We start from the raw sequence: 26,341 nt of genomic DNA, 5'->3' as shown, positions 1-26,341 counted from the left end.
ATACTCGCTAAAGAAAACGCGTAATAGGGGTCGTTTTTTCTCACGGATTAGATGGAAAGTGTGATGTACGAGCGTATATAATCAAAGGGTATCAAAAAGGCCGAAATTTGGGAAAATGGTATATTGTTCAATCATGATGAAGTACTTCTTTAGGGTGCAGGAAACATTTAAGGAATACTTGTTTTTAAGGCCCGAAAAAATCATATGATCATTACTCGTTTAGGGACCATTTTGAAAGTCCATGTATGAGCATGGTGTCCACCTTTTAATTGTCGCCACCCCTCCCGGGACAGTATCAAAGGACCGTTTTGTTAATTAACGCAATCCCCCCTTCCTTTAAAAATCCTGGCTTCAGGCCTGCTAACGCGGGTATATAATAGAAAAAATAAAAGTTAAAACAACACCAAGAAAATCACTATTCTCAATTTTGCGGCGCGCTACGCGCGCAGAGTCTCGAACACAATTAAACTTTGCAACTTCCTGGCAATTGAGTTTTTACTATTTCCTAGATGAAATACCGTAACGCGATTGCATGCAACAGACAAAAATACAAATTTCCTCGAGACTTTAAAACGTCATTAAAACAGTCAAAATTCACAATTTGCGGCGCGCTTCGCGCGCAAATTCTTATACAACTTTTGTAGTTCGGTCGTCCAAAGAATATATATATATATAATTGTGTGTGTGTGTGTGTGTGTGTGTGTGTCATCATTGGTATTGGTACCGAAGGTCCGTTTTTTTAGTGACCGCACCCCCCCTTGAAAAATCCTGGCTACGGGCCTGGACTCAATTCACATTTATATGACGAAGAACATCTTCCTGAAAAGCATTACCGGCACATAGCCAAACACAATGTCATGGTGGCTTTGCCCATATCGTGAAACAGAGAGGTATAATCCGATTTTCCCCACATCCAGATGCCGACAACTTTTGCCCCGAGCTTGATGAGGCCACTCTGAACATCGTGGTAACCTATAACCCACCCGGAAGACCATACGATGCCGTAGCAACGGTTTCGTGCGCAGAAGAGTACCGGTATCTGGGTGGCAGTCTCACCCGCCGTTGTATGAGTAGCCAGACTTGGTCAGGTAGAGAGACCGTCTGTGCACCTCAGAGTAGGTTTCCCCTTTATCATAAATTTCGCATTCTTCTTCATTCTCATCCTTTTCCTTTTTATTTCTCATCATACACTGCAAAAAGTCCGGTGTTATATAGTGAACACCGAGCTGGTGTTAAATTTTCGGTGCTCATTTATGGTGTTAAATTAACACCTCCGGGTGTCATTTCCAAATTTTATACTGTTTTTTGAAGAGTTTCTTAGTAACTGCACTTCTTGTTGATTTTTAATTTAAACAACACGATCAAGAATTTTACACTAAAATACTAGATTTTTGAAAAAATGTGAAAATAAATTTACACCAAAGTAACACCAGCTGGTGTGGTCTCTTATTGAAGCTGGACGGGTGTTGAACCATTGATATTAACACCAACAAATATCAAATCAACACCATGTGGTGTCATTTTTGAATTAACACCAGTACAGTGTCAAAATAACACCAGGTACAGTGTCAAATTAACACCACGAAGTGTCAGGTGAACACTTTTCAACACCATCACAGTGCATTTTTAACACCTGTGGGTGTGGTCCTTTATTGAAGTTTGATCGGTGTTAGATTTAACACCTGTGGTGTTAAGTCTAATTTATGATATCATTGTTGTGATATGATATCATTGTTATTATTCATATAATTTTTATCATTCGCATCATTTTCATTGCTTTCAGTGTTTTCACTATCATCATAATGACCGCTGTATCATTTTGTATCGTCGATGTTATTTTCTTTAATATCTATTTGTCTATTCAAACGCTTTGTCTATTTCTCTAGGCTAGTGTTAACGGATAACCCTTACAGCAGCAGGCCTTTTTTTAATCGCGGATTTTTTCTTTCTTTCTTTCCTTACTATCACCGTCATGATGATTATGTTTTGCTATCACAGAAATTTCTGTAACTTGATTGAGAGAAAAAGATTTTCAAATGCCGCCAGCAGTGACAACTGAATGCAGTGTCCTAAATCTACGGATCAAATCGTAGTTTAAAAAAGAAAATGAATTGTTCAGCAGCTCAATGGCAGGCGAAGAGGATAGTTTGTTCTACATTAAGATTTTTTTTCCCTCAGAATATAGCTAAAAGCAAGTTCTAACATCGATCTACACGGATCAAGGCATTAACTGCTGTTATGTCGGGAAAGTTGCTTACAAGCTCTTGTGTTTTTTGGAAACAATTTAAACTTTAAAGGTATGCATTCATCTGCCTTAATTTTCTTACCAAAATCGCCTAACATGTTTCAATCAACCTTCTGTTTGTTTTATTCAAGTCTTACTTTTTGTAGTTTTAAGGTTCAGTCCTTGTGTGTGTGTGTGTGTGTGTGTGCACGCGCGCGCGCGCTAATGAATAAAGAGTACTTAAAAGTGTGTGTGTGGGTGTTAGGGTGTGTATGTGTGTATGTGTGTGTACGTGTGTGTCTGTGTAAAACTCATATCAAGTAGATTCATACATTACAATATTGTTTGATTTGTTTCTTTATCGTTTGTTCATTCTTCTCCTTCTCAGAAGTCATTATGTAGTGATGGAAAAAGTAACAATATTACAGGCATCGTATCAGCGACAAAATCAATATGATATGCGTGAAACACATGCGTGCATCTACATTTATACTTTCAGGAATAATGTAGATTCTCAATTCATGGATTCATAAAAACTAGCAAAAGGAAAGTATCAGGTAACACTCACATGCCACAGTAATAAGAAAGAAAGAGTACTAGTATACGGAAACCATGAAAACAAAGTTCCGGCCCTGCTTTCGTTATTGTCCTTGTCATAGTCCCTTTTTTCTGTTTGTTTCGCCTGACGTCATGATATCAAGATTTTGCTACATGGAGTCCTTGACGGATCTTGAGATGCCATCATCTCGTAGAGTAATTCACAAATTTTTTAAAGCTATGCTTTTCTTGTGAATTCCTCTTTTCCACATAGAGTTACAAAATAGGATCATATAGCATACTAGATATATATCTAAAAACCAAAGTTGATATTATCATAGTATTGTATCCATGCTGTGTTGAAACTTATGTGATTCAAAGTTCATCCAAATATTATGTACTCATGCAAGCGTTATGTTAATTGTTTTGTATATCATTATATGGAAATATAATCATGCGAATAGAATTGAATCAATGATTATTGACAGATGACGGCTTTACAGTGTGTAATGCACTATTGGTGGGAACGTACAGTGACATACAATCATGCAGGTCTGTGTGTTTGAAAAAGTGAACTTCACATGAACTTCAAATGTAACTTTCCTTGTGTGTGTGTGTCTGTTTGTGTGTTTGTTTGTGTGCAGATGTCTGCGGTGACTTACCGGAGGTTCCGCATGGAATGCCTGCACCAACGAAGCAGCTTTACTTTCTGCCAAATGACAGGCGCACATACACATGCGGGGATGGCTACCTGATCAGGGGAAGTGTGAACTCGGTGCAGTGCAATGCAGACTACACGTGGACAGAACCGGAATTCACGTGCTCACGTGAGTCATAAATTTATAGTCATCATGTACATACTGTTTTTTCCCTCCCCCTCCCCCCCCCCCTTTCTCTTGCTCTCTCACTCTCTCTCTCTCTCTCTCTCTCTCCCTCTCTTTCTCTGTTGTTGCATTTCACATTGTATCAACCTTGTATGTTCAATCTTTGTTATAGTAATATAACAAAAGCTCCTAGTAGGCCTACAATGTACGTAATGTAGGATCTTTGGTATAGAGCCTAACTGAGAAACCAGATTGGGATTTTTGATCAGTTCGTGATTTCCTCATTTCTGCTCGGACTATTTTCTACTTCTTCTTCTTCCTATGGCACAATGTGCCTAGAAAATACAGTTTGCTGGCTATTTCTGGTGACCTTACGGAAGTGAAATGGGTTCTGATAGGTTGTTCATCTCTCCTACACGGAGGGACAGTGTTCTGCCTGTTGCTAGAGGAGACGGCATTAGTGGAACTCCACCCCAAATCTTGCAAAAGCCACCTTACCGCCCTTGCTCGTATTAAGGAGGTAGCTCGCTTACTACCTCCTTGCTCGTACTACTATAGGACAGCAAGACAATAAAAAGCCTATTCGTAATTGCACACTCTCCCCAAAATGTACGAAACAAACGACCCCAATCAACTACAGAAGAATATAGCCCCTGCTCCTGAAAGTCACCTCTTGAAGAGTAAAGAGAAGCCGATGTGGGACTTTAACTCTTAGCAAACTCAAGTCCAATTATGTCACAATGCATGTGTTTCCGTTTCGGTGATAGCGACGCGTCGTCTTCAGCAGATGTAAAAATGATATAATGGAAGTGAAAAAAAATCAAAATTAAGGGATCGGCTACGGAATATGCGGATGAAATTTGATAATCATGACTGTTGTCGTCAACTTCCATCAGTTTCTTTTCTTTTGAAAACATGTCGAACTTGATGGTATTAACAAAAGCAACAGAGGAAAATTAATGTCCATCGTCTTTTTTCAGAAAATCCAATTTATACGTCATAAGGTGATTTTAATTATTTCATTACAAGATGCTAAATCTAACATAAAACTACTTAACAGCGATGTAAGTTCATTTATTTCTTTTCCCTCCCCCCCCCCCCTCCCCACGTTTTTATTCCTCCTGTGAATCTCACGCGCAGCCAGATCCTGTGGCTACCCGGGGCGTATTGCCAACATGCGCATGGTCGACAGTGTGTTCTTGTACGGCTATACAGTGACGTATGCTTGTAACCCTGGTTACGAGAATCCACCCGACACCATCCCATATAGGACCTGTCAGGCGAATGGCGAGTGGACCTCCAACACACCTACATGTAGACGTAAGTAAATATTTTAATCATATTGCCATTTGTCACCATTACCTCGAGAATTCGCATTATCAATTTAAAAAGCTCTCTATAAAAAAAAAAAGTGTTATAGTTCTGATGATTTTTTTTCGTATAGCCTGTCTGACATGAAAGGCATAGGCTTTATCATGCTATTTGAATCGATTTACAACGTGTATGCGAAAAAAAAATCTAAGTTTAAAGGGGAGTGACATCCAAACATACTTGGTGACTGAGGGAATGTAGCAATATTATGAACACAAAAGTGAAAGGTTTAGAAAAATCTGATAATGCGTTCCAAAGTTTTGAATTTTTGACATTTTGGTGACGAGACCGCTGCATCATGACATCGCATATTCCACAAAATGTCATTTCATATGAAAAGTACACAATCAAGTCCTGGACTTGTTACTGACATAAATCAAGGAAGTATTATTCCCCCTGCTTTCTGAAAGATCTATTGCTCTTTGATTATGCCAGAAGACTGAAAATATGTCGATCGTTTTTTTATTTCTCTGTATATCAGAGTGCATGATAATGTGATGCCTTGATCTGTAGTAGTCTTCTGAACCAGCGGTCTCGTCACTAAAACTTTAAATTTTATAACTCTTGAACGGATTGTCCGATTTTCCTCTGTCACTGATGTATTCTGCTAATATATTGCTGCATTTACGCAATCAACATGTATTTTGGGATTTCATTCCCCTTTGAATTCCCCTGTAAATTTGCCGGGAGATTTTTCTTGAAAACAACGTTTTTCACATTCTATTTGCAGCAAAATAATAAAAACAAGATAAACAGCCAAAGTAGTTAAAAATTCCCAATAGTCAAACATTAGTGATACCAGTACTGTCGTTATAATAGTCTTTTATATAGACATTTGATGACATCATTGTCAATACATATGATAAAATTGATAGTGATGACAGATGATGACGTCATTAAGTTTCCACCTTTCGACAGTAATTTACTAGCGAATTTCACCCTGAGGAAGGTAGTACCTACTGACTCCTTGCTATTTCTACCCCTGTTGTCGCTATTACCATCAAGTATTATTCAAGAGAGAAGTGTCACAGTTAAAAGAGTAAAGTCATTGGACAAAATGATATAAATTGTGTTGTTACCCTTGTTTGTTTGTTTGTTTGTTTGTTTGTTTGTTTTTTGGCTCAGCATGTTATTTTACTTTGAGAACAGATATCTTGGACGAAAAAAAAATACCTAGAAGTTTTGACAATATCGTCAGAGGAAACGATATGATGTCTCGCCTTGACGAACTTACAAATTCTTGTTGAATTGTTTGTGAGTGTTTCATTTTTGACGAAAATTGAATCTCCGATTTCTCTACACAATAATATTGTAGGATTGTAACCACACAGCGGCAATGATTTCCATGGGGTAGGGAACTGCATTTTTCGCAGCTTTTGACTAATAAAAAAAGGGGGATAGTTCAATAATAGTTTTGTGTATAATGTCCAATGTTAAAGTATATCATCAACACATTTTTCGTTAAAGGGGCATGAAAATTCACTATTTACGCTGCTGTATATTTGCACATGGAATGGAACTGCCCTTAATGAAACTGTCCATACGTATCCCAAAAGGCATCTCGTGTCCGCCGATCGACAGTCTCGCTCACGGGACGGTAGTCAACTACGACGACAACTACGAGTACGAGAGCAGGTTACGATTCTCGTGCGACGCTGGCTACGGACTGCAGGGGAGCGCCAACCGAGAGTGCGAAGCGAATGGAGCGTGGAGTGGCGAGGAGGCGGTCTGTGTGGGTAAGATGGGCTCCGCTGTGTGACACTACCTACTAAGATTGACTTGTGAAGAACAAGAGTACGTACCAAAAAAAAAAAAATGTGCATTAAGATTTTGGGAAAGACAAATTTCGCTAGTTTTCATCATTTTGATAACAGAGATCATAATCGTGAGAAAAATATGGTAACGATAACAGAAGTAAATATAATCATGAAAATGTAATAATAGTACAGTGAGCTAATAGTGATATTGACAATGATATGAAGAATATCACTACCACCACTACTACATAATTATACTTCACTTAGGCCTACTACAACTGCTATTAGTACCACCAACAGTACTACTACTACGTAGTAGTATATAGTAGTAGTACTAGTAGTAGTAGTAGGAGCAGTTGCAGTAATAGTAATAGTAATAGTTATAATGATAATAATGATGATAATGATAATGATGATAATAGGGATGATAATAATAATGATATTAATAATGATAATAATAACGATAATAATAATAATAATAATGATAATAATAGTAACAAATTAATCCTTTCTTAACTGACATAAACATTTGTTATATATTCCATTCTTTGAAACAAAAACAAAAAAAGTGATATCCTAAGCATCAATGATTTTAATGAATAGGCAATAATAATTTGATGATGACTTTTGAAGAGAGGAAGTTAGTCACAAAAAAAGAAAAGATGTGATCTTTATGACAACTTATACATAAAGTACTTGGTGGGAGACTTTGAGGCACTGGTGTCCCCGCCAAGTTTTTTTACGTGACTTCGACTGTAAGCATCTTTTCATTAAGTCATGTGAAACCTTCGATTTGTGAAGTGTTATGTTTGTTCAACTTTCACTATCACCCTCAAAATGACCTTTTATTTTTCCTCTTTAACAACTCAATATATTGTTATCATCTTCGATACAGAAATTAAGGCTTACATTTAGGCCTAGTTGTTGCCTGCCAGTGCCAAGTGCTGCTGATGGAGCTTGGTTGTTACCTTCGACAATCTTTTTTACTTTCCTCCTGTCATTTTTTCTTTTGCGTTGCTGTAACCGCCCCCCCCCCCTCCCCTTTATCGTCCTGAACACTGCTGGAAGTAAGTCAGTATCATTTCTTCCTCTTCTAACACTTTGCAATTTCTCCACAATTGTTTTTCTTTAAAAATGAAAATAAAAAGAGATTATATGCGAAGATCTGGGTCCACCTGCGAACGGTATGATAAACGAGGGAAACAGAAGAGAAGTGTACAGAGACGGAGATGTGGTTTATTATCTGTGCAACGCGCTCTTTACAATCAGGGGCAGTCAATCAAACCGATGCACAGCGAACGGACGCTGGGCCCACCCGCTACCCCGCTGCATCAGCATATACAGTAAGTAAGGCCATGAATTGCCCCCATTGCTTTAAAACAGCGTGTGCACAGCCCACTCAAGCCTGATTTTGAAGACTGTAGTTCCATGTGGTTCAGATTTATTTCATTTGTACCATTTTCAATACTATTAAAACAAAATTAAACAAAATGTTGTAAAATGTATGGATTGTCCCTAAATACCCATCAGTACATATTATGGAATATATTCACATTAAGGAAAATATACAAAGAGGACAAAAATTAAAATAATGTCATATTGAAGGTGCACTATACGAGAGGGATCAGTTTGAAATAAGTTTAGAGAGAAAAATAATATGTTTAAATGAAACAAAATGCAAGGGGCCATCTTCATAAACAGTGCTTAACTTGGAAGATGGCCTCAGATAAACTAACGACAAAATGAAATAAACTTAACGTACATCATAAATGTCATCATCTACAGGACGAACAACATGGCAGAGGGTGTACAGTGCTTTGAAGTGTGCGTTGTGATTATGATGACGGTGATCTGTAGAAGCATGTTCAGTTGGCCTCTATATGTGTATGTTTAATGTAATTTAATTGTATCATCATCCTAAACTCATCGTTAAAAGTAAATGAAAAAAATGGAAATGGAAAGGTCTCGAACACAATGACATTTTTTTTTTTGATTCAGACCAGTCGTGGGTTTCGATATTCATCCCCCCCCCCCCCCTCTCTCTCTCTCTCTCTCTGCCGGTTCTGCCAATGATACGTGTTCGGAGAGATGGCGACTTCATGAAGTTCGCCATCTATAGTTCATTTACATCCATATGATAACGGTAACGTTTGATATCTTTCCTATACTTAGATGATTGCCAACGGCCACTTCTCAATGACATTCGGCTCAATCCGGCCAGTTTCGACCCGCCACAACCCAGCTGGACAGATATCTCCCACGGTACCCATGTGACGCTTACGTGCCAACGGGGATACGAGCTTAATGGGATATCTGAGACTGTATGCAACAATGGACGGTACAACCCTCCGCTGGGTTCCGTAACATGTACAGCAAGTACGTGGGTACACCTGTCAATAATTGCACCTCTGAACCTTCATCCCCACTTCTTCTTCCCCATCCTAACTCTTTCTGCCCCCCCCCCCCTCCCTCTCTTTCCTTATATCACTTTTTCTTTCTCTCTCTATCTTTCTCCATATAGTACATCTTTCTCCTTTAATCTCAGTGTCCTTGTTCTCTGTCTTGTACTTGTAGGTAGGTTCGTTCAAATATTACTCAAAGACATCAGCATCCTTAGGCAAAAGTCTTCCCGCTGTAATGATTGCAAAATTGCAAGAAAAGGGTCGTTACGCGAGACTAGTCAAAGTCACAAGAGAGAAAAGAGCCAAGACCCAGCCAGATGTCCTTGGTCAGAATGACTAACTAAATTAGTCGGGTCGCGAAAGTACACGAGTGGAAAGGACCCTGCTGCCTTGGGAAGGGGTGGAGGTGAGAGTGGGGTGGGGGCAATGCGAGGCATGATATTCACAAAGACCAAAGTAGAGGAAAGTTGACTATGTGAAGTGTTACGTACCTATTACGCCGAATCGGCCGTGTACTCACGACAGTCTTCTTGACGGAAGCAAGTGACCGCAAGAATGAGAAAAGGAGGTGTTTTGGTAAATCCTTGAATCGAGCCTCAGTTTCAGTAAGCTTTATTTCTCCACTTGTACATAACAGAAGATAAGTATGACAATATCAAACATATTATTCACAAATCATGAAAACAAAAACAAAATGTGGCATTACAAATATATAATCATGTGAAATTATACATAAATATAATTTCAGATCTTTAAGTGTACAGGTAGAGACCGTTATCAATAAGCAAAACGCTTGACTTGGACAACTGCCTCTGAACATAATCTGCCTTATAACCATTTTTATTTAACAATGAAATATAACAATTTTTTATTAATTTTTCGTCGGACTGGCGTAAATAGCACAGTGTTGCGAACTAATGCTTTCTTCTTACAAATCATAGGAAGGGGTTGGTCGTAGAAACTTGCCTCGAGAAATGTTCTTCCTGTTATGCCATCTTGAAATGTCTCGCATTACGGTATCGTCTCCTTGAATACACCATTGTCATTACAGAAACATGTGTTCAAGACACACTCGCGAATGGGAAAATCCTGTACAGAAGTAGTTTGACTGAAGGATTCCAGTCCACGGCCACCCTCTCACAGGGGTCTTTCAGACGTATCAAGTGTAAAGAAGGCTACACTACCACTGGCCCCGTCCGAAGCCGATGTGACGACGGGATTTGGATACAGGAGCAAACTGGCGCTGTTTCCTCGGCACCAAGATGCGATCCTGGTAGGGTGTCCGTGGACGAGATGTTTTTACCCACTATGTCCCTCTCGACCCATGTGTGTACCTGGCAAAGTCTAGGGTAATAATAATAGCAGGGGCCTCTGGTAGAGCAGTTGCAACACTGAAGAGGCTACCCTGGGTATCATATAAAACATTGTTATTATCATTATTAAACACAATAATCATCAATATACAAAGTGCATGGGATTGTTCGATTGTCGCTTACAAGGAATGGGTTAAGCTGAAGGCTATTCTTCTGTATGTTTCATGAAGCACTGCGCCATTATACATAATGAATTGTTATTGTACACACAAACACACGCACACACACACACAGCCAACCAAATTGATATGGTATTCCTCGCGATCACACGTAAAGTCTGTATTGCAACCTTTATGATAATGATTAGGAAGCCACTCAATCAAATCAAATTAAATTCTGGCATATCACAGATTTACCATACACAGATTTCCAGAAATTTCTCTTTTTTTCTGATTGCAGCATTCCATTCTTTTTTAATTTGTAAACTCAAAATCATTGTCTGAGCTAAAAGTGCAATTCTGCACAAAATGAACCAATGAGCAGAATGGTAGGGGTTCATCAAAATCTGCCTTGCGTAAGAAGGATGTAAAAATTTGAAATTTTTTTCTTTTTGCTTTCAAAAAGAAAAATGGCTAATAATCACAAACTTCTCTTGCAAAAGGTGGTGGAGGTGACGCTGCCGTCACTTTCTTCACTAGATCTTCACTAGATTTCCTTTTTCGACTCGACTTCAGTAAGGATTCGTTGTATCCTCCACATCAAATTATTGCAGTCTTGGATTGCAACGTTGATTCGGGCGGAAGGGGGATTGAAGTTGGTAAGATTAAGAGCAAAATTTGTGTGTGTTTGTTTTGTTTTCTTTTGTTTTTTGTTTTGTTTTGTTTTGTTTTTGGCATTAATATTCAAAACAATGATGTTGGGTAGTCATTTTTCGAGTAACGCCATCGAACGTATTACCTTCCGCAAGGCCGTTTTTGCCCTCGTCTCTGGCTAGGACAATAATTATGCTTTTGGCTTGGGCAATACGTTCTAGTCAGCAGTTCATTGTTATTGTGTAGGTCTACTTATTTATTTATTTTCTACTTTTCAATTTGATTCATTGTTCCCATTCTCATATACAGATCCATGTACCGCGATTCCAAACGAGAACATGACGGTCAGTTACGGACGAGATCCCCGCCAGGACGGACTGTACGAGAACGGAACTACGGCCACAGCTCAATGCGACGATGGTTATCACATGGCGATTACCAGCGAAACCTTCGTCTGTCGGGCATCACGGTGGATCCCCGCCACGCCCAAGTGCTTGTTGCGTAAGAGCAATGATGATAACATTGTCTACCACTGCTACTTCTACTGCTACGAACATGATACCTTACCAACACATCACGGCCTATCACGAACAGTTATCAAAATAGCTCTTTACAATTTTGTCATCGTTTTCATTCTAATTTCATTTACCTGAAACATCATGACTGCCATTTACGTGCCATTTCAATATACATTATGAAATTTTTGGAAAAAAGAAGAGAGAATGAGGTACTTGGTGTACTTAAAAAGTAAAGAACAATTTCTCGTGGACCTCTATTACAAACTTAAGGCGCTAAGGACAATATAGTGGACACGCAGGTGTTCATTTGAACTCTGCGCATGGGGTCAAATGAAGTGCTTCTGTATTATTGTCGTCTGAACGTATTGGAAATTAAAATAAAATCTAGTATCAACCGTCCTGGTGGCTTCTTAAGATAACTTTTTAGAGCCCGATAGGTTCTGCAAAAAGAATTCTTTTGCGCAGTGCAGACATTTTAATTTCCATGGTACATGCCATGTTATATGCGTTTTGTCAACTGCAAAGTTTTCACTGTACTGACATGGCAAATGATATATATCAAAACTCAAATTTGCGAAAGTCATTTAGGAAAAGTGCTCCTACTGCATAAACTGTTTTCGATGGTATAAAAGTCTAAAAGCAATTATCATTTTATTACATGAATCAATAAAAATTGATTTAAAGTTGGTCAATGCACCGCCTTCGACCGGTCTATCTATTATTTTCTTGGTATCAGTAAGTTTTTGGCGGCTAATTTGTTTTTTTTTTATGTGATATCTAAGATTGGCCAAAATAGTTCCCCATTGGTTTAAGAAATCGTATTTAGATATTTGGTATATTACATGATGTGTAATATTGTTCAGGAAAAAACTAATCTTGTTGAGGGTTTAAAAAAAATGAAAACAAAAACAAACACAAAGTTATCAAATTTCACGAGCTAGAAAGCTACAGTAGGACCCTATAGACTACCCAACCGGGGGTGGGCTGGGGAGGGGATTCACAAGGAATTTAAGTTGATCTTAGATTTGAACATCAACTTGATTTGATTTTGATTTGATTTTATTGTTCCACATTTCAAAACATCAAACATGATACGATCGATTGAACATAAGATTGAACATAGCGTCGTAATTACAAAGAATACAAGAGAAGACAATTTAACAAACATGAAATGTGGGGACTTACTGAAAACTTAAAATTACGGTGTGCGATGTGTGTCTTAGTAACTTCCAAATAAAAATGACTTCTTTTTTTCATGATGGCATTGATATACAAAAGAAAATAAGGATAAAGGGAATTTCTCTGTAATTTTTTCAGCAAATTCTGATTGTTGAAACATGATAATATATAAAGCTTAAAAGCGAAACCAACAGCACACAATAAAACTTAAGTTGATCTCAACATTTGCAGAATTTAAGATCGACTTAAATTCTTTTTAAAGCGTCCCCACCCCCCCCCCCCCCCCCCCCCCACGAGAAGACCTGCCAGTTTGACGACGGAAGTACGTGATAACAAATTGTCTGCTGACCATCTTAAGTTATCATTTGAAACCTGGGCAACATTTTCATGTCATTATTACGTAATTTGTCTCCAGCGGAAATATTTCTCAAAAGATGACATTTTTATTGATATTTCCTCGTCATGCTAGGGAATTCAATTCAATTCATTAATTTTTTCATTCTTGTTTTTCCAACAAAACATAACGCATAATAAATTTGGAATAACATCATAAACATAAACATTCGACTTTGCAAAAGATAAATGATACAGATAAACAAAAGCATGCATATTGGCAAAAAAGTACAAAGTTATGCTTCAGTTGAAAAAAAGAACTGAGAAGTCCGCTAAAAAGCAAGCTTGTATGTTGTGAACCACTCAAAAAATGAACAAACTTATGAATGACTTATTTACAAATACATATCACAGATATAATTTACGACAGAACGGAACAAGACAGGAGAAATACAAAAGACATGACACGACTTGACAAAAAAAGACGGAAAGAATGGAGAGAGAGAAAGGAAAAGAAAAAAAAAGAGAATGCCTACACGCTGAACTAAGGAAATGGAACAGGGGGTGATTGAGAATGTGCTTCAGAGGGCTGGTACTGCACGCAGCTGTGCAAGGATTTGATGGCTATTACATAATAATCCACGTAATCTATTACGTAATAATGAAGTCAGTGATCGAAAGATTAGTGGATGGATGATGAACCCTGAGGTTGATCAGATCTAATTAATTAAAAAATATATCAGAGAGGATTTAACAGAAATGATAACTTGCGCTTAAAAGAATGCAAAGAAGGGGATTTTTTATTTCACAGCTTAATGAATTCCAAAATCTAGGACCGGTGTATATAAATGTACTCTGAGCTAATAAAGTTCTCAGGAGGGGCAAATGAAACTCATTAGATTGCCTAGTGGGATAATCATGAAAAAACTGGTTCCGTGGAAACATTGAATTGAAAATACTGAGAAGTGCATTTGCATTGTAATTATACAACATAAACTGACCAGGCTGAAAAAAAATACAAATCTTTAATTTTCAAAATCTTATATTTAGTAAAAAAATGGCTCTGAATGGGAACGTGGCGGGACGCCGCAAATAAAACGAAGTGCCTTTTTTTTGCAGTAACAGTAATTTATGCTCGGAGTCCGTAATTAAGAGACGGTAAAATTAGAGAAAAATACAAGGTCAACAAAGAGGACATTGGAATATGAGACTTCAGTCTATTTATGATACCAATATTACGTGAAATTATTGTACTAATGTTAATAATGTGCGGTCTCCATGAAAGTTTGTCGTCCACTGTGATACCAAGAAATTTTGTATGAGATACACGTTCTAGCAGAGTGTCATCAAAAATGATATTTGTGCGCAAAGCTTCTACAGAATTGCTAAAAAGCATATACTTAGTTTTCTAGAGATTAAGTGATAATTTATTAGCTCTTATCCACTGAGTAAATTTTTTTCAATTCGGAATTAACAATGCGTACGAGAGTATCTGGATTTCGGTGAGAAAAGAAAACATTGGAATCATCAGCAAAAAGTATAAATGAGAGTATATCAGATGATCTACAAAAGTCACTGATATAGATAATAAAAAGTAAATGCCCTAATAAGCTACCCTGTGGGACGCCACATTTAATGAATTCTAGATTTGAGTCATTCTCGTTCAGAGATACATATTGTTTTCGATTTTGTAGGTAACTCCTGAACCACTCCAAGGCCTTCCCCCGTATTCCATAATGAGACAATTTATGTCATAAAATTTCATGATTTATCGTATCGAAGGCCTTGGAGAAGTCCAGGAAGATACCAATAAGATGAGAATGATTATCAATAGTATGCGCGGCGTGGTCAATAAACTTCAAAAGGGCATGAATTGTACTGTGTTTCTGACGAAACCCAAATTGAGAATTTGTAAAAACATTATGAAAATTAAGAAAATTAATAGTTCTTACAAACACCAATTTTTCCAAAATTTTAGATAAGGATGAAAGCAAAGAAATAGGTCTATAATTACTTACATCAAATTCATCTCCTTTTTTAAATAAAGGAAAAACCTTAGCTATTTTCATAAATTCAGGAAGAACACCACTTAGTATAGATTTATTGAAAATATGTGAAAGTGGGTCAGCAATTGATGATATAATTCCCTTCAAAATAAAATTACTTATATCATCATAACCAGCACTTCGCTTATTATTCATTGCAGTAACAATATCTATTATTTCATATTTGGTAGTTGGAACAAAAAAAGAATAGAACTAGAATTAGGTTGACCTAAGAATGTAGAAAAAGGCGTATTTGACTGTGATACTTTTTCTGCCAGATTTTCCCCAATCATAGAAAAATAAGAGTTAAAAATATTAACTATATCATTAGGATCTTCAACAATTTTATTATCATGTTTTAACTTTGTAATATTTAATTTCTTTTTTGATATATTCATAGCCTGCTTCAATACCTTCCATGTATTCTTTATGTCATGTTTGTATTTTTCTAACTGAATCATATAATATTTCCTCTTTTCCAACCGTATAATCTTCGTTAAAATATTTTTATACGAAGTGTATTTATTTTTTGACTTCTCAGTTTTTTTCATTTTGAATTTATAGTATAACCTATTTTTCCTATTTATTGAACAAAGAACAGATTTTGAAATCCATGGAAGTTTAGGAGACGTTTTATAATTAATTGACTTATCTTTTAATTTAGGAATATATTCATGTAAATATTTATTCATAATCCCTGAAAAATTTTCAAATGATGCATTTACGTCATCATTATCATAAACACTAGACCAGTCAGCCCTATCTAAGCAAGCACCAAGGCTAGCCAAATTTTCCGGTGAAGCTCTACGTCTAAATGAAGAAAATTGGAACTTATTAACCAAATGTTTAAGATCAAAAACATGTTATAATAGGGAAATGATGATGTCTGCTGCAAAATGATGTCTGCTGCAAACTAAGATAAGTTACTATTGCATTACAATATTGTTACGTTGGTGACAAATGCCTAGACATGCTGACATCATATTATGAAATGAATACATGATTATGAGCAAAGTGAGATATGGGAAAATCATGTCATTTTGGTGATCTCACGCAAGATGATGCGACTTAATGTTAATTTGTTTCTTGTTTGTCTGTTTGTTTGTTGGTTTGTTTGTTTGAGACAGATACAAATCTTGCGATCGGATCAACGCCTTCTCAGTCGAAACTGCGTCCAACTGCTCAACTGGCAATTGACGGTGATACCAATGGATACTACAGTGGTCACTCCTGTACTAGAATAGGTAATCGCCCACCGGAAGGCGTTTTATCTTCTCGGACCAACCAAATCAATACACTCGCCATGGACAGAATAATTATGTAAACAGCTTTCCGATGGCTATCAAAATGTTCAAGGGGAAAGTAGGCCCTTGCCATCACTTCCACCCCCCCCCCCTCCCATTGCTTCCACCAAACACGATAAGCAACATTTTGTGAATTTTATCAAAAGGGTAAGACATACAAGAATATACATTCCTGTGTTTAATTTGTCTCATCTTTGAACTTGTCCACTCGCCGTAGTTGAGGGAGTGTGATTTTTGTCATCTCCTTTTTTTTGTGTGTGCAATTTTCAGGATTAATCAAAATTTTTCTTTATACAGCTCTCTCTTAAGTTTTTATTGTAAGCAGTTTTTTTTTTCATAAATCAGTAATATCATATTATTTTCCCCTTTTTGATACCGGGTTGGAGGGCTTTTTTTCTTTCACCTCGGAATATTTGGGCTTTATCATCCATTATGTGTATCTGATGACGTCGTTTGGAAACAGAAATGACAAATTTTCATTATAGCAGAAATTGAATAATCATTCAACCAATATCCTAAATTACGAAAGTTTAGGTAGCAGTAGATGACAGGTTCGAGTCCCACTGGTTCCTTTTGTCCGACATGTTTGTTAATTTACAGATCAGCAGTTGCGATCTTAACAAATGTTCATTTGTAGAGGGAGACAAACGAAGAAACTCAAACCTGAGCCTTCACCCCTCTGAATAATATCTTTCTTTCATTTACGAAAGTTTAGTTCACAAAGAAAAAAAAATGTCCTTTTAGAATGTTAGGTCAAGTTTACCTGGCTGAATTCAGCAAATTAAACCTATATTTCAAACCTACAAATTTAACAGTCGCACTCTTTATTGCTTCAATGTTATATTATTTTGTGATATCTATCTATTTCTTCTCCAATGTGATTATTTTTTCATTAATTGATAATTGCTCATTTGCTTTCTGTGAATACAGCCATGTATAAGATGCTTGCATAGGCCGCCTTTGATATTGAGCAAGCACTGAAAATGGCGCCTCATCCATCTTTTAGGTTAAAGTTTTTTCAGTTCCTTCAATCAAGAAAAATGACGTCATAACATTTCCAATTTTCTAATGGACAACACTTTGTACCTATTTTTTTTAATCATGCTTACACTGTAACCTTAAGAACAATCAAATGATGCTATTCTTATACGTGAAATGCAGAAATCAAATCAAATTATATCAAATCACATGGTATTCTGCAGAAGGTGTATACGGTTCGTATAATCTTAGCTTGTCGTAAAGTGTTTCTCCCTGTGGCATACTGATATCGTCACACACACACTTCATCAATACGTACATTTTTCCATTTGTCTGTTCACAATGATATTTCGAAAGTAACCAGATCATTCAATAGATTGCATGTCCTGTTTATCATGAAGGTTTGTTAGACGATTTCCTCGCCGTATTCATTTATGATTTCCTAATGAAAGTTTAAGATCGTTTCGAGGCATCGACATGTAATCGGCACAGAGAAGTCCAGCGATTTGCGAAATATAATTCGGGTTACGATGTCAACGATCATAATTATGAAAGTTCAAATCAATATGTATGCTAATCTAATATGGCTGATTGAACTTTTTTTAAAGTGCTTTTTGATTGATTCTCTTTAATTCTTGTTGGGGCGTGACGAAGGGGTCAGATCATGGTCAAAAGTTGATGTTTATGTGATATCGTTGTCATGGCTATGGCACAGAATTTGATGATGCCCGCCTTCTATCAGTCTCTGTTTTTAGTTTTCATTTTTTTTTTTTTTTTAGTTTCATCACGCCATATTTCATGATGTGTGTACTTTACAGGTCCGTCAAAAAAACCTTTGTGGTGGAAAACAGACTTGAAAGCAACATATCTGGTAAACTCAATACGGATTTTCAATGCGTTTGACACTGGTAAGAAAGCACAAATCTTATGAAATCTATAGCTATTGTAACCCATTTAGTATATGTCGTGTTTTTTATGCTTCTATAAAGTGAGTGTTTATGATATATATATATATATATATATATATATATATATATGAATATATGATATTATTATTATCATTATTATTGTTATATATATATATATATATATATATATATATATATATATACTGGACAGCAAAAGAAAGTACCCACTTCTGTCAAAGGCCGCACACAAAAATTCACCCCCTAGAAATTAACAATTTTTTTCTACACAGGTATGCTACAATGCCTCTTACTAATCACATGCACATAAGCAAATGAATGTCTTTATAACAAAGAAGAACTTGGCATGCACAGTATCTTGGTCACTGCATCAATAGTCCCACACAAAAGCACTTTCCACCAATCAAAACGGTCCCTAACGGACAACATATTTAAATAACCAACATTGATCCAAGCTCTGCAGGAGTAATGGACAGAACTTCCCAAGGACCTACGCCAGACAGCTTGTCCAGAGCATGCGTCAGAGATGCCTGTGATTTTGTGACTTTTGATTCAGTGACCAAGATGCTGTGCATGTCATTTTTTTTTCTTTGTAATAGAGATAATCACTTGCTATTGGGTATGTGATTACTAATGGATATTGAAGCATACCTGTGTATTTTTTTTTTAATTTCTGGCTGGTGATTTTTTGTGTGCGGCCTTTGACAGAAGTGGGTGCTTTCTTTTGCTGTCCAGTGTATATATATATATATATATATATATATATATATATATATATATATATAATTATAACATGGTGTTGTTGCAAGTGTTGTGTCACAGTGTAGTGTCAAAAATAAATGTTTGCGATTCCTGCAAGCTGCAGTAATTTTATTTTACCACAGCAGCAACTTGATGACCAAAGCTGACTGGTTGCTTTCTAACTGCTGCCGTTTACAGCTGTTGCAAATTATTTTATAAAATGACTTAAACCTGCTTAGGACACAGGCCTCATACAGATAAGCGATTTGATTGCATTTCAGTCGTTTTTATATATTGATGAGGATGATGATGATGATGATAAAGATACTGTTGATGATGATTATGACGTTCTCGTCTTTTTGCCGATGTTTTGTTTTGTTTTGCTACTGCTTTTTTTATTTAGAGGGCCAACTTACAGGTGCAGCTGTAAGGGTCGGCTCGCTGCAGAATTTTTTGGAAAATCCTCAATGTGCGGGCAACATTACTCAGCAACAGATTTTACAAAGCACTCCAGACAACCATGGGATAAATATCACATGTGAGGACCAAATGACAGGGAGGTACGTCAGTATCGACTTACCTCATAGCAGCGCAAGGAGGAGTTTTCTTCTATGTGAAATGGAAGTCTTTGGAATAGGGCCCGTAAGGGGTGAGTGATGTGTGTCATTTTTTTTCTTTTCTCCACTCATTAGGACATAATGTGAGGAGGAAGGGAATTCTGATCAATCATAGCATCAGATTAGATGCGATAACCGATACAAATATGTACGTCATATTGAGGTGTAAGAGATGAAATCTGGTGAAAAGCAAGGAAAAATAATCAAAACATGTGTGATAATTTAAATGACATCTTCAAAAACATTTGTCTTGTTATATAACGAATGAAGCACCATTGAAAAGATTTTTTTCTCTATCTGATGTTCACCTTACTCTAAAGAATAAAAATGGCATTTCTTTGATTTCGCGTTCAAAGTCTTCAATTATAATCTACCACCGGTCATTTCTTTTCGTTGTTGTGCAGTCCACGGAGAACAGAGTCAGAGTCCCAGTGAACTCGAGGGGTGCACCATTCCGCAGGTAACCAACGCCAGGTTGTCGACTGATCACGCGCCCGGTCAAGTTATCCTGGCGAAACCAACAGGCGGAACTGAAGAGGAAAGAGGAAACGATCTGCGGGGAGTCGTCAAGTATCGATGCGACGATGGTCACGCCATTGCCGGGTCGACTGTGAAAAGCCACAAAATGACATGTCTTAACGTAACGGGCTGGGATTCGGACCCACCGATATGTGTTCCAGGTAAGTTTGAGTGCATTTTGGCTACATGTATGTGGAGAAAATATCTTAGAGTAGAAACATGTAAAAACTGAAGGCCAAATCAACTGACGTTTTTAGTTAAATTGAGGAAGAATAATACGGTCATTACAGTTTCTTATCAGCGATGTTTCCTTCATGAAACTCCAAAGATGTTTCTCGGTCAAGGAACCGTAATTTGACATGGATTTGATTTAGTTCTATCTTTACATTTTTTTAAAAGAATGCAGTGACATATTAAAACATATAAATCATGATTTCGATGATACGGAAAATGTCAATCTAACCTAAATATGTCCTTCCTTATTCAGATAATCACGATTAGCAAAGACAAATCATATCGTATACTTTTTTATGTGAATACATGCGGGGAGGGGGTAAAGTGCAGATATGAGAGACCACTGTTATTTGGAGAGTGATTTTGATGGCAGTCTCAGGGAGGACAGGACAAGGAAAATATGGAAATATACTCATGAATTATTTCAAACGTATATGTTTCTGATAGAATAAGGCTATTTCTGTCTTTGTTTTTCATCCCATGTTTTCCCACTTATCACAACTTTAACGTTTGACAATATGTGCCTCATGAACAACATGACACAGTTCAAGCAGACAATAGGAGACAAATTCAAATTCTACTTCAAATTCAAATAATTTTATTTCCATATAAAGCAATAAAGAGTAATATGCATACCGCTTACATGAGTAAAGAATTTTTAAAACAATTTCCATTCACCCAAGCTTCAATAATACATAATACAATCATAGTAACATAATCTTTGTATTTCGATAAATAAACCTAAGCATTAATAATCAGGAATTAAAGGTTTATTATGTATCATATGTGTATTTCCCCCATATTCAGAGAACTGCACGGCCCAGCCTATTGAAAATGGACGACTGTTGCTATACGAAATTGATGACATCATTCCACATGACAGCGTTGTGCGGTATGCTTGCAATGACGGTTACGAGGGGCCTACGTCAGACAGCGTGGAGTGTAGGCATGGCAACCTGTTTCCGGCAGTCCCCACTTGCTCGCCAGGTGAGACCGAATCTCCATTTCATCGAAAGCAGGCAAAGTAGATGGCCTTTTAATTACTTCGATCTGATTTGTTTGATGAAGAGTGAGCGAATAGCAGATGCATAGCATTGCAATTATTTGAGAGTTTTACCTTTTTTTTCTTCTTCTTCATCACTAATGTATAGTGTGTATTTCTTATGGGCCATACGTAGGACGATGTAATAATTTGCTATGTATTGTGGTAAAAAAAATAATAAATTCCATTTTCTAAACATAAAGAATGTCCCATTTTCACAAAGTTATAACTGACAGTAGAGCGTATCTCTCTTTTAACAACTTAGTTTCTCTAGATTCTTATATCTAATTTTCAATTATTTTTTTCTCTCTCTCCTGAAGGAACAATTTTATACACAATTATTAGCTTTTCAGTAAGTTTCTCCCACTAAAGTCAGGAAGACTTAATTAATTGTATTTAATCCAGACACTTTATCTATGTTTCATTCCCCCAAGTTATTATGTCGTATGTTCAATCTATAAATATTTTATTTATCTTTAATTGTATTCACTTACTTCAAAACTAGTAATCTCTACTTGTAACCATCCTTTTGAATTGTATTTACCCAAGACACTTTATCTATGCTTCGTTTTCCCAAATTACCATGACATTGTGTATTCAATCTACGTTATCTATAAGTATAATAAGTGGGGTATACTTACTTCAAAACTAGTAATCTCTACTTGTATTTATCTTCTTCAAAAAATGATAGTATGTGTGAATCATAACCATTAATGAACCAAACTTAATTGTGTTGAACTTTGTGTCCTTTTACAAGTGAAAATGGATATGTGTGCTTAGAAACATCCGTATTAAGCTGCATATAGATATATTGTATTGTATTATTATTATCATTATTATCATCATTATTACTTTTATTAAACATTTCCATCTCCATCGAAATTCTCCCTTATTCTGTTTCACCCGCTCTTCTTGCACACGGCACTTTCTGGATCGTGCCGGTGGTGCCCCGCCCCTACGTGGAAGCAGCATCCTGCGGGGTGGAAGGTTTGAACACTTCAAATATGGTCGTCGAAGTACGATATGACCACGGCGAGCGCATGGAGCTCCGATGCAGATCTGGATATGAATTGTCGGAGCAGGTACCAAGTCTACAGCAACCTCTTTGTATGTACGGGGAGTGGACCCGAACCCACCTTCCGGCTTGTCGAAGGGGTGAGCTGACCTAATTTGAATGTAAAATATCATTCAGTATAATGCTGACGTTACCTTTCGTATTACATATCAATTAAACCATTCTACCAGACAGGTAACAATTTCATTCAAAGCGCACTTCCGACGAGAAACCAGTTGAGTTTTTAATTGATCTTCATACATCTTTTCATGAAAAGATGATACTGTTCAAAATAATTCTATGACATTTGCTCCTGCGACAATTGCTCCCATGAAATATCTGCACGCTAAGCCAAACATAAAACCTACCAGCAAACACAACGTAACCCCAATCCTAATCCTCATATCATACTAAACGTAAAATCCTTTCTCAACCCAAATCGTAACACTATATTACGTGGCTAATTCGTTTGATCGGTTTTTGGAGATGATAGGACCGGAGCAATAATGAATTGTCGCAGGAGCAAACGTCATGTCACCGTTCAAAAATACTCATGCAAATGAGATGGGGGTAAATAAAGGCGCCATGGTTTCTAAACCCTCCAATCAACGTATTTGAATACTTGCCTCTTAATATGGATGCTTGCTATAGATAATGTTGGAACTGCACTCTCTCCCCAATCAAGTGATAGTTTATGTAGATCCACGTAATGTTGAGATAATTTGCAATAAGGTAGTATACGTATAGTTCCTGTTGGTATGATCGTTTTGTGGAAACATGACGTGTGAAACGTTGAAATTCCATTTCTTGTATCTACGTTTCAGGTCCGGTCCGAATGATGCCTCAGTCATTCTTTGATTTCAAGTGTTGTGTGTGCGTGTGTGTGTTTTGTTTTGTTTTGTTTTGTTTTGTTTCGGGGTTATTTTTCTGAGGTTACTTTCAAATTGGAATTAGACCTACATTCTGGATTGGTATACTCCAGGTTATTACAATTTTCAATATTTTAATGCAATTATAGTTTCATGAATGATTGAATGACGCGATTTGAATTTGTTAACTATATGTGTCACAACAATGAGAGATTTGTGAGGTAAGTAGATTATCAACTCATCTACTTTTTTTGTGAAGTAACCTATGATATTCAACATTTCATAACATTCATACTTTCGATTTCAATGAAACCCTTACGTTTCTTAAGTGACGTTGAGTTCGAGATCGCGTGTTCTCCGTAATTACGTCAGGGAAAAAAAGGCCAATAAAACAACAGTCATTCGTTGGAATATGTGTGTGTGTGTGTGTGTGTGTGTGTGTGTCCGTATACAAATATTGACTGCTCATGAGGATGGTGGTGGAAATTATCATTCCCAAGGTGATTTTCATACCGACCCTTCTATCACCCCTCGGCTAACGCCTCGGGTTGATAGAAGGATCGGTATGAAAAGCACCGAGGGAGGGTAATTTCCACCACCATCCGAATACAGAGCAGTTAATATTTGTTTTATATACATCATCGTTTTAAGACTCAAATCATGCATTATTCAACCGTATTCAACCGGAGACGTATAAACGCTGCCGATGAATATGTAGGCCTATACAAAACAAAAACAAAGACAAAAACGTGCAATACGTGCATGTGCTGCACGCAAATCCGGCTGTAATTCCCAGCTGAATTAGCTGAGTGACAAGCTCCCAAATGCATCTCCGACGAGATCCCGGCTCAAATTCCCGGCCCAAATGAACACCATCGAGCCACCGCCACAACCCTGTACATAGTCCCCGTCCGGCAGGGGTGTCTACACTTGAGCCACCGCCACAACCCCGAACATGTTTCCCTCAGGCAGTGACGTTTGTCTGCACGAATCCCCGACAATACACGTCGAGTACCCCGCAAGTGCCCAGGTACTCAGGGTCCGGAGAAACAATTTGACAGGCGCGTTATCAAAGAGAACCACATGAAATAAGTCATATCATGATGCGGAATGTTTCTGGACATGATCGTTTCAAGATCGAGCTTAAAGGGTCGATGTGCGTTAGATTGCAAGATGAACAGCCATGATCTAAGCCCGCTCCATCCAGGAGTAACAACTATGAAGTCAGAGAAATCATTTCACATCATGGCCGCTCGATTTCAGACATTGTCGAACAGTGCTGACTCAAAAGACTGATGACTTTCTAATGCATGCGACACAAAAAAGCGCACTCCCGGATACAATATGTTTCGAGCATTATGATGTCACTATCACGAGATCTATGAATAAGCAATTGTTTGAGTGGTTTATTCTAACACTGGGGAAAACAGTGAGTAGGTAAATGGGAGGTTCGTTAGTTCTCAGATGTTCATTTTTAGTGCTTATTCAACAACGAAGTACCATGACGTTCCATATCTCCAGAGAATCAGAGACTTTGGTATAACCTTTCAGGACAACACAGCTCAGATTTAATCTTCTCCATCCGACTCGGTCGTTACTCTCCTGTACGTAATTCCACTCCTTCCTTCCAAACTATTATTCTCAACACCCTCCATCACCCCCCCCCCCCCCATCATCAGTTCCTTGAGTTTGATGGAACAATATGATTTAGTCGATAAGTCTCTTGATCCTCAAACAGGAAGCTCAGGGGTTCAAATCTTGTCTGGTGATTATTACGTTCACCTATAGGGCAAGGTGTTTTACCATCCACGATGTCTCTATTTGTCAGGTGTATAGATGCAAGGTAGTCTCTCTGACAGAGCAAATAAACAAAAAATAGAGGTAATTATCGAGTAAGAAATCAAGATCAGCTATAGTATTAGCATTATATAATGTATTCTTTGTGTTATCAGGACCAACTGTTATCATCCATATCACTTTGTTTTTACAAACAATGACCATCAGTGGCAGTAGTAGTACAGCTGTGTTATAGGATCATTATCGTTATTATCGTTACTACTCGAAACCAGTGTCATGTGAGGAGCCTGGACGATCAAATGGCATCACTATTGAAGACATACCTCAGGAGGGCGTCGAAGGCTATGTACATGGGGCTAGGATCCGCTACGTTTGCCCAGACGGTTACATCATGACCGGCGGCAACGCAGTCCGCGACTGTTGGTACGGCCAGTGGAGTGGCAGCGTACCCGAATGTGTGTTCCAAGGTAGGCAGCCTGTAGCGATTTTTGGTAGTTGAGTTGTTAATGTAATCATACTCTCCATTTTTTTTTATTTGTTTCATTTGAATATGAGATGATGACTGGGTAGCCCATATTCAGCTGCACTAGCTGGTCTTCCATGGGGTCCAGTTGGAAGTGTACCCTGCTCTTTACGCTAAATGAATGAACCAGAATCTTTTAAGTACATGTACATGAGTTGTGACTCTCTCACATGGGACCTCCATTTTATGTCATGTCCGAGGGACAGAGTGTTTCTCAACAGAGGGGACGGTACGGTTACACACAATATTGCTCAGTTATAGACACGGGAATCGAAAACCGGGTCCTTTGAATCTGCCGACTGAGAAAGGGTAAAATGGATGACCTATTCATCGTAGGTTACAACGGACGGAGTCCTAGGCATAAACTTTGCCACAAGTGGGTGTGGTAACAATAGCCATGAATTATAGATGTATGATGAACT

At 37.5% G+C, this 26,341-nt stretch overlaps 1 protein-coding gene across 1 annotated transcript in view; it reads left to right on the top strand.

The window, feature by feature from the left end:
• The window catches only part of LOC139721360 (complement factor H-like), a 78,109-nt gene that overhangs the window by 6,512 nt on the left and 45,256 nt on the right, over positions 1 to 26,341 (top strand). The window contains exons 4-18 of the mRNA XM_071632677.1: positions 918 to 1,115; positions 3,406 to 3,588; positions 4,726 to 4,905; positions 6,513 to 6,692; positions 7,862 to 8,056; positions 8,886 to 9,089; positions 10,167 to 10,388; positions 11,550 to 11,741; positions 16,443 to 16,559; positions 18,416 to 18,505; positions 19,668 to 19,913; positions 20,286 to 20,561; positions 21,442 to 21,621; positions 22,646 to 22,831; positions 25,669 to 25,863. Of these exons, the coding sequence (XP_071488778.1) occupies positions 918 to 1,115; positions 3,406 to 3,588; positions 4,726 to 4,905; positions 6,513 to 6,692; positions 7,862 to 8,056; positions 8,886 to 9,089; positions 10,167 to 10,388; positions 11,550 to 11,741; positions 16,443 to 16,559; positions 18,416 to 18,505; positions 19,668 to 19,913; positions 20,286 to 20,561; positions 21,442 to 21,621; positions 22,646 to 22,831; positions 25,669 to 25,863 (2,844 nt within the window). The remainder of the gene's footprint in view (positions 1 to 917; positions 1,116 to 3,405; positions 3,589 to 4,725; positions 4,906 to 6,512; positions 6,693 to 7,861; positions 8,057 to 8,885; positions 9,090 to 10,166; positions 10,389 to 11,549; positions 11,742 to 16,442; positions 16,560 to 18,415; positions 18,506 to 19,667; positions 19,914 to 20,285; positions 20,562 to 21,441; positions 21,622 to 22,645; positions 22,832 to 25,668; positions 25,864 to 26,341) is intronic.

The sequence above is a fragment of the Diadema antillarum genome, unplaced genomic scaffold (genome assembly GCF_040938485.1).
Source record: "Diadema antillarum isolate AM-2024a unplaced genomic scaffold, OU_Dant_1.0 scf00000141, whole genome shotgun sequence".
In the NCBI taxonomy this organism is placed as follows: Eukaryota; Metazoa; Echinodermata; class Echinoidea; order Diadematoida; family Diadematidae; genus Diadema; species Diadema antillarum.
Note: the sequence above shows the minus strand (reverse complement) of the source record. Positions and strands in the feature narration are given on the sequence as shown.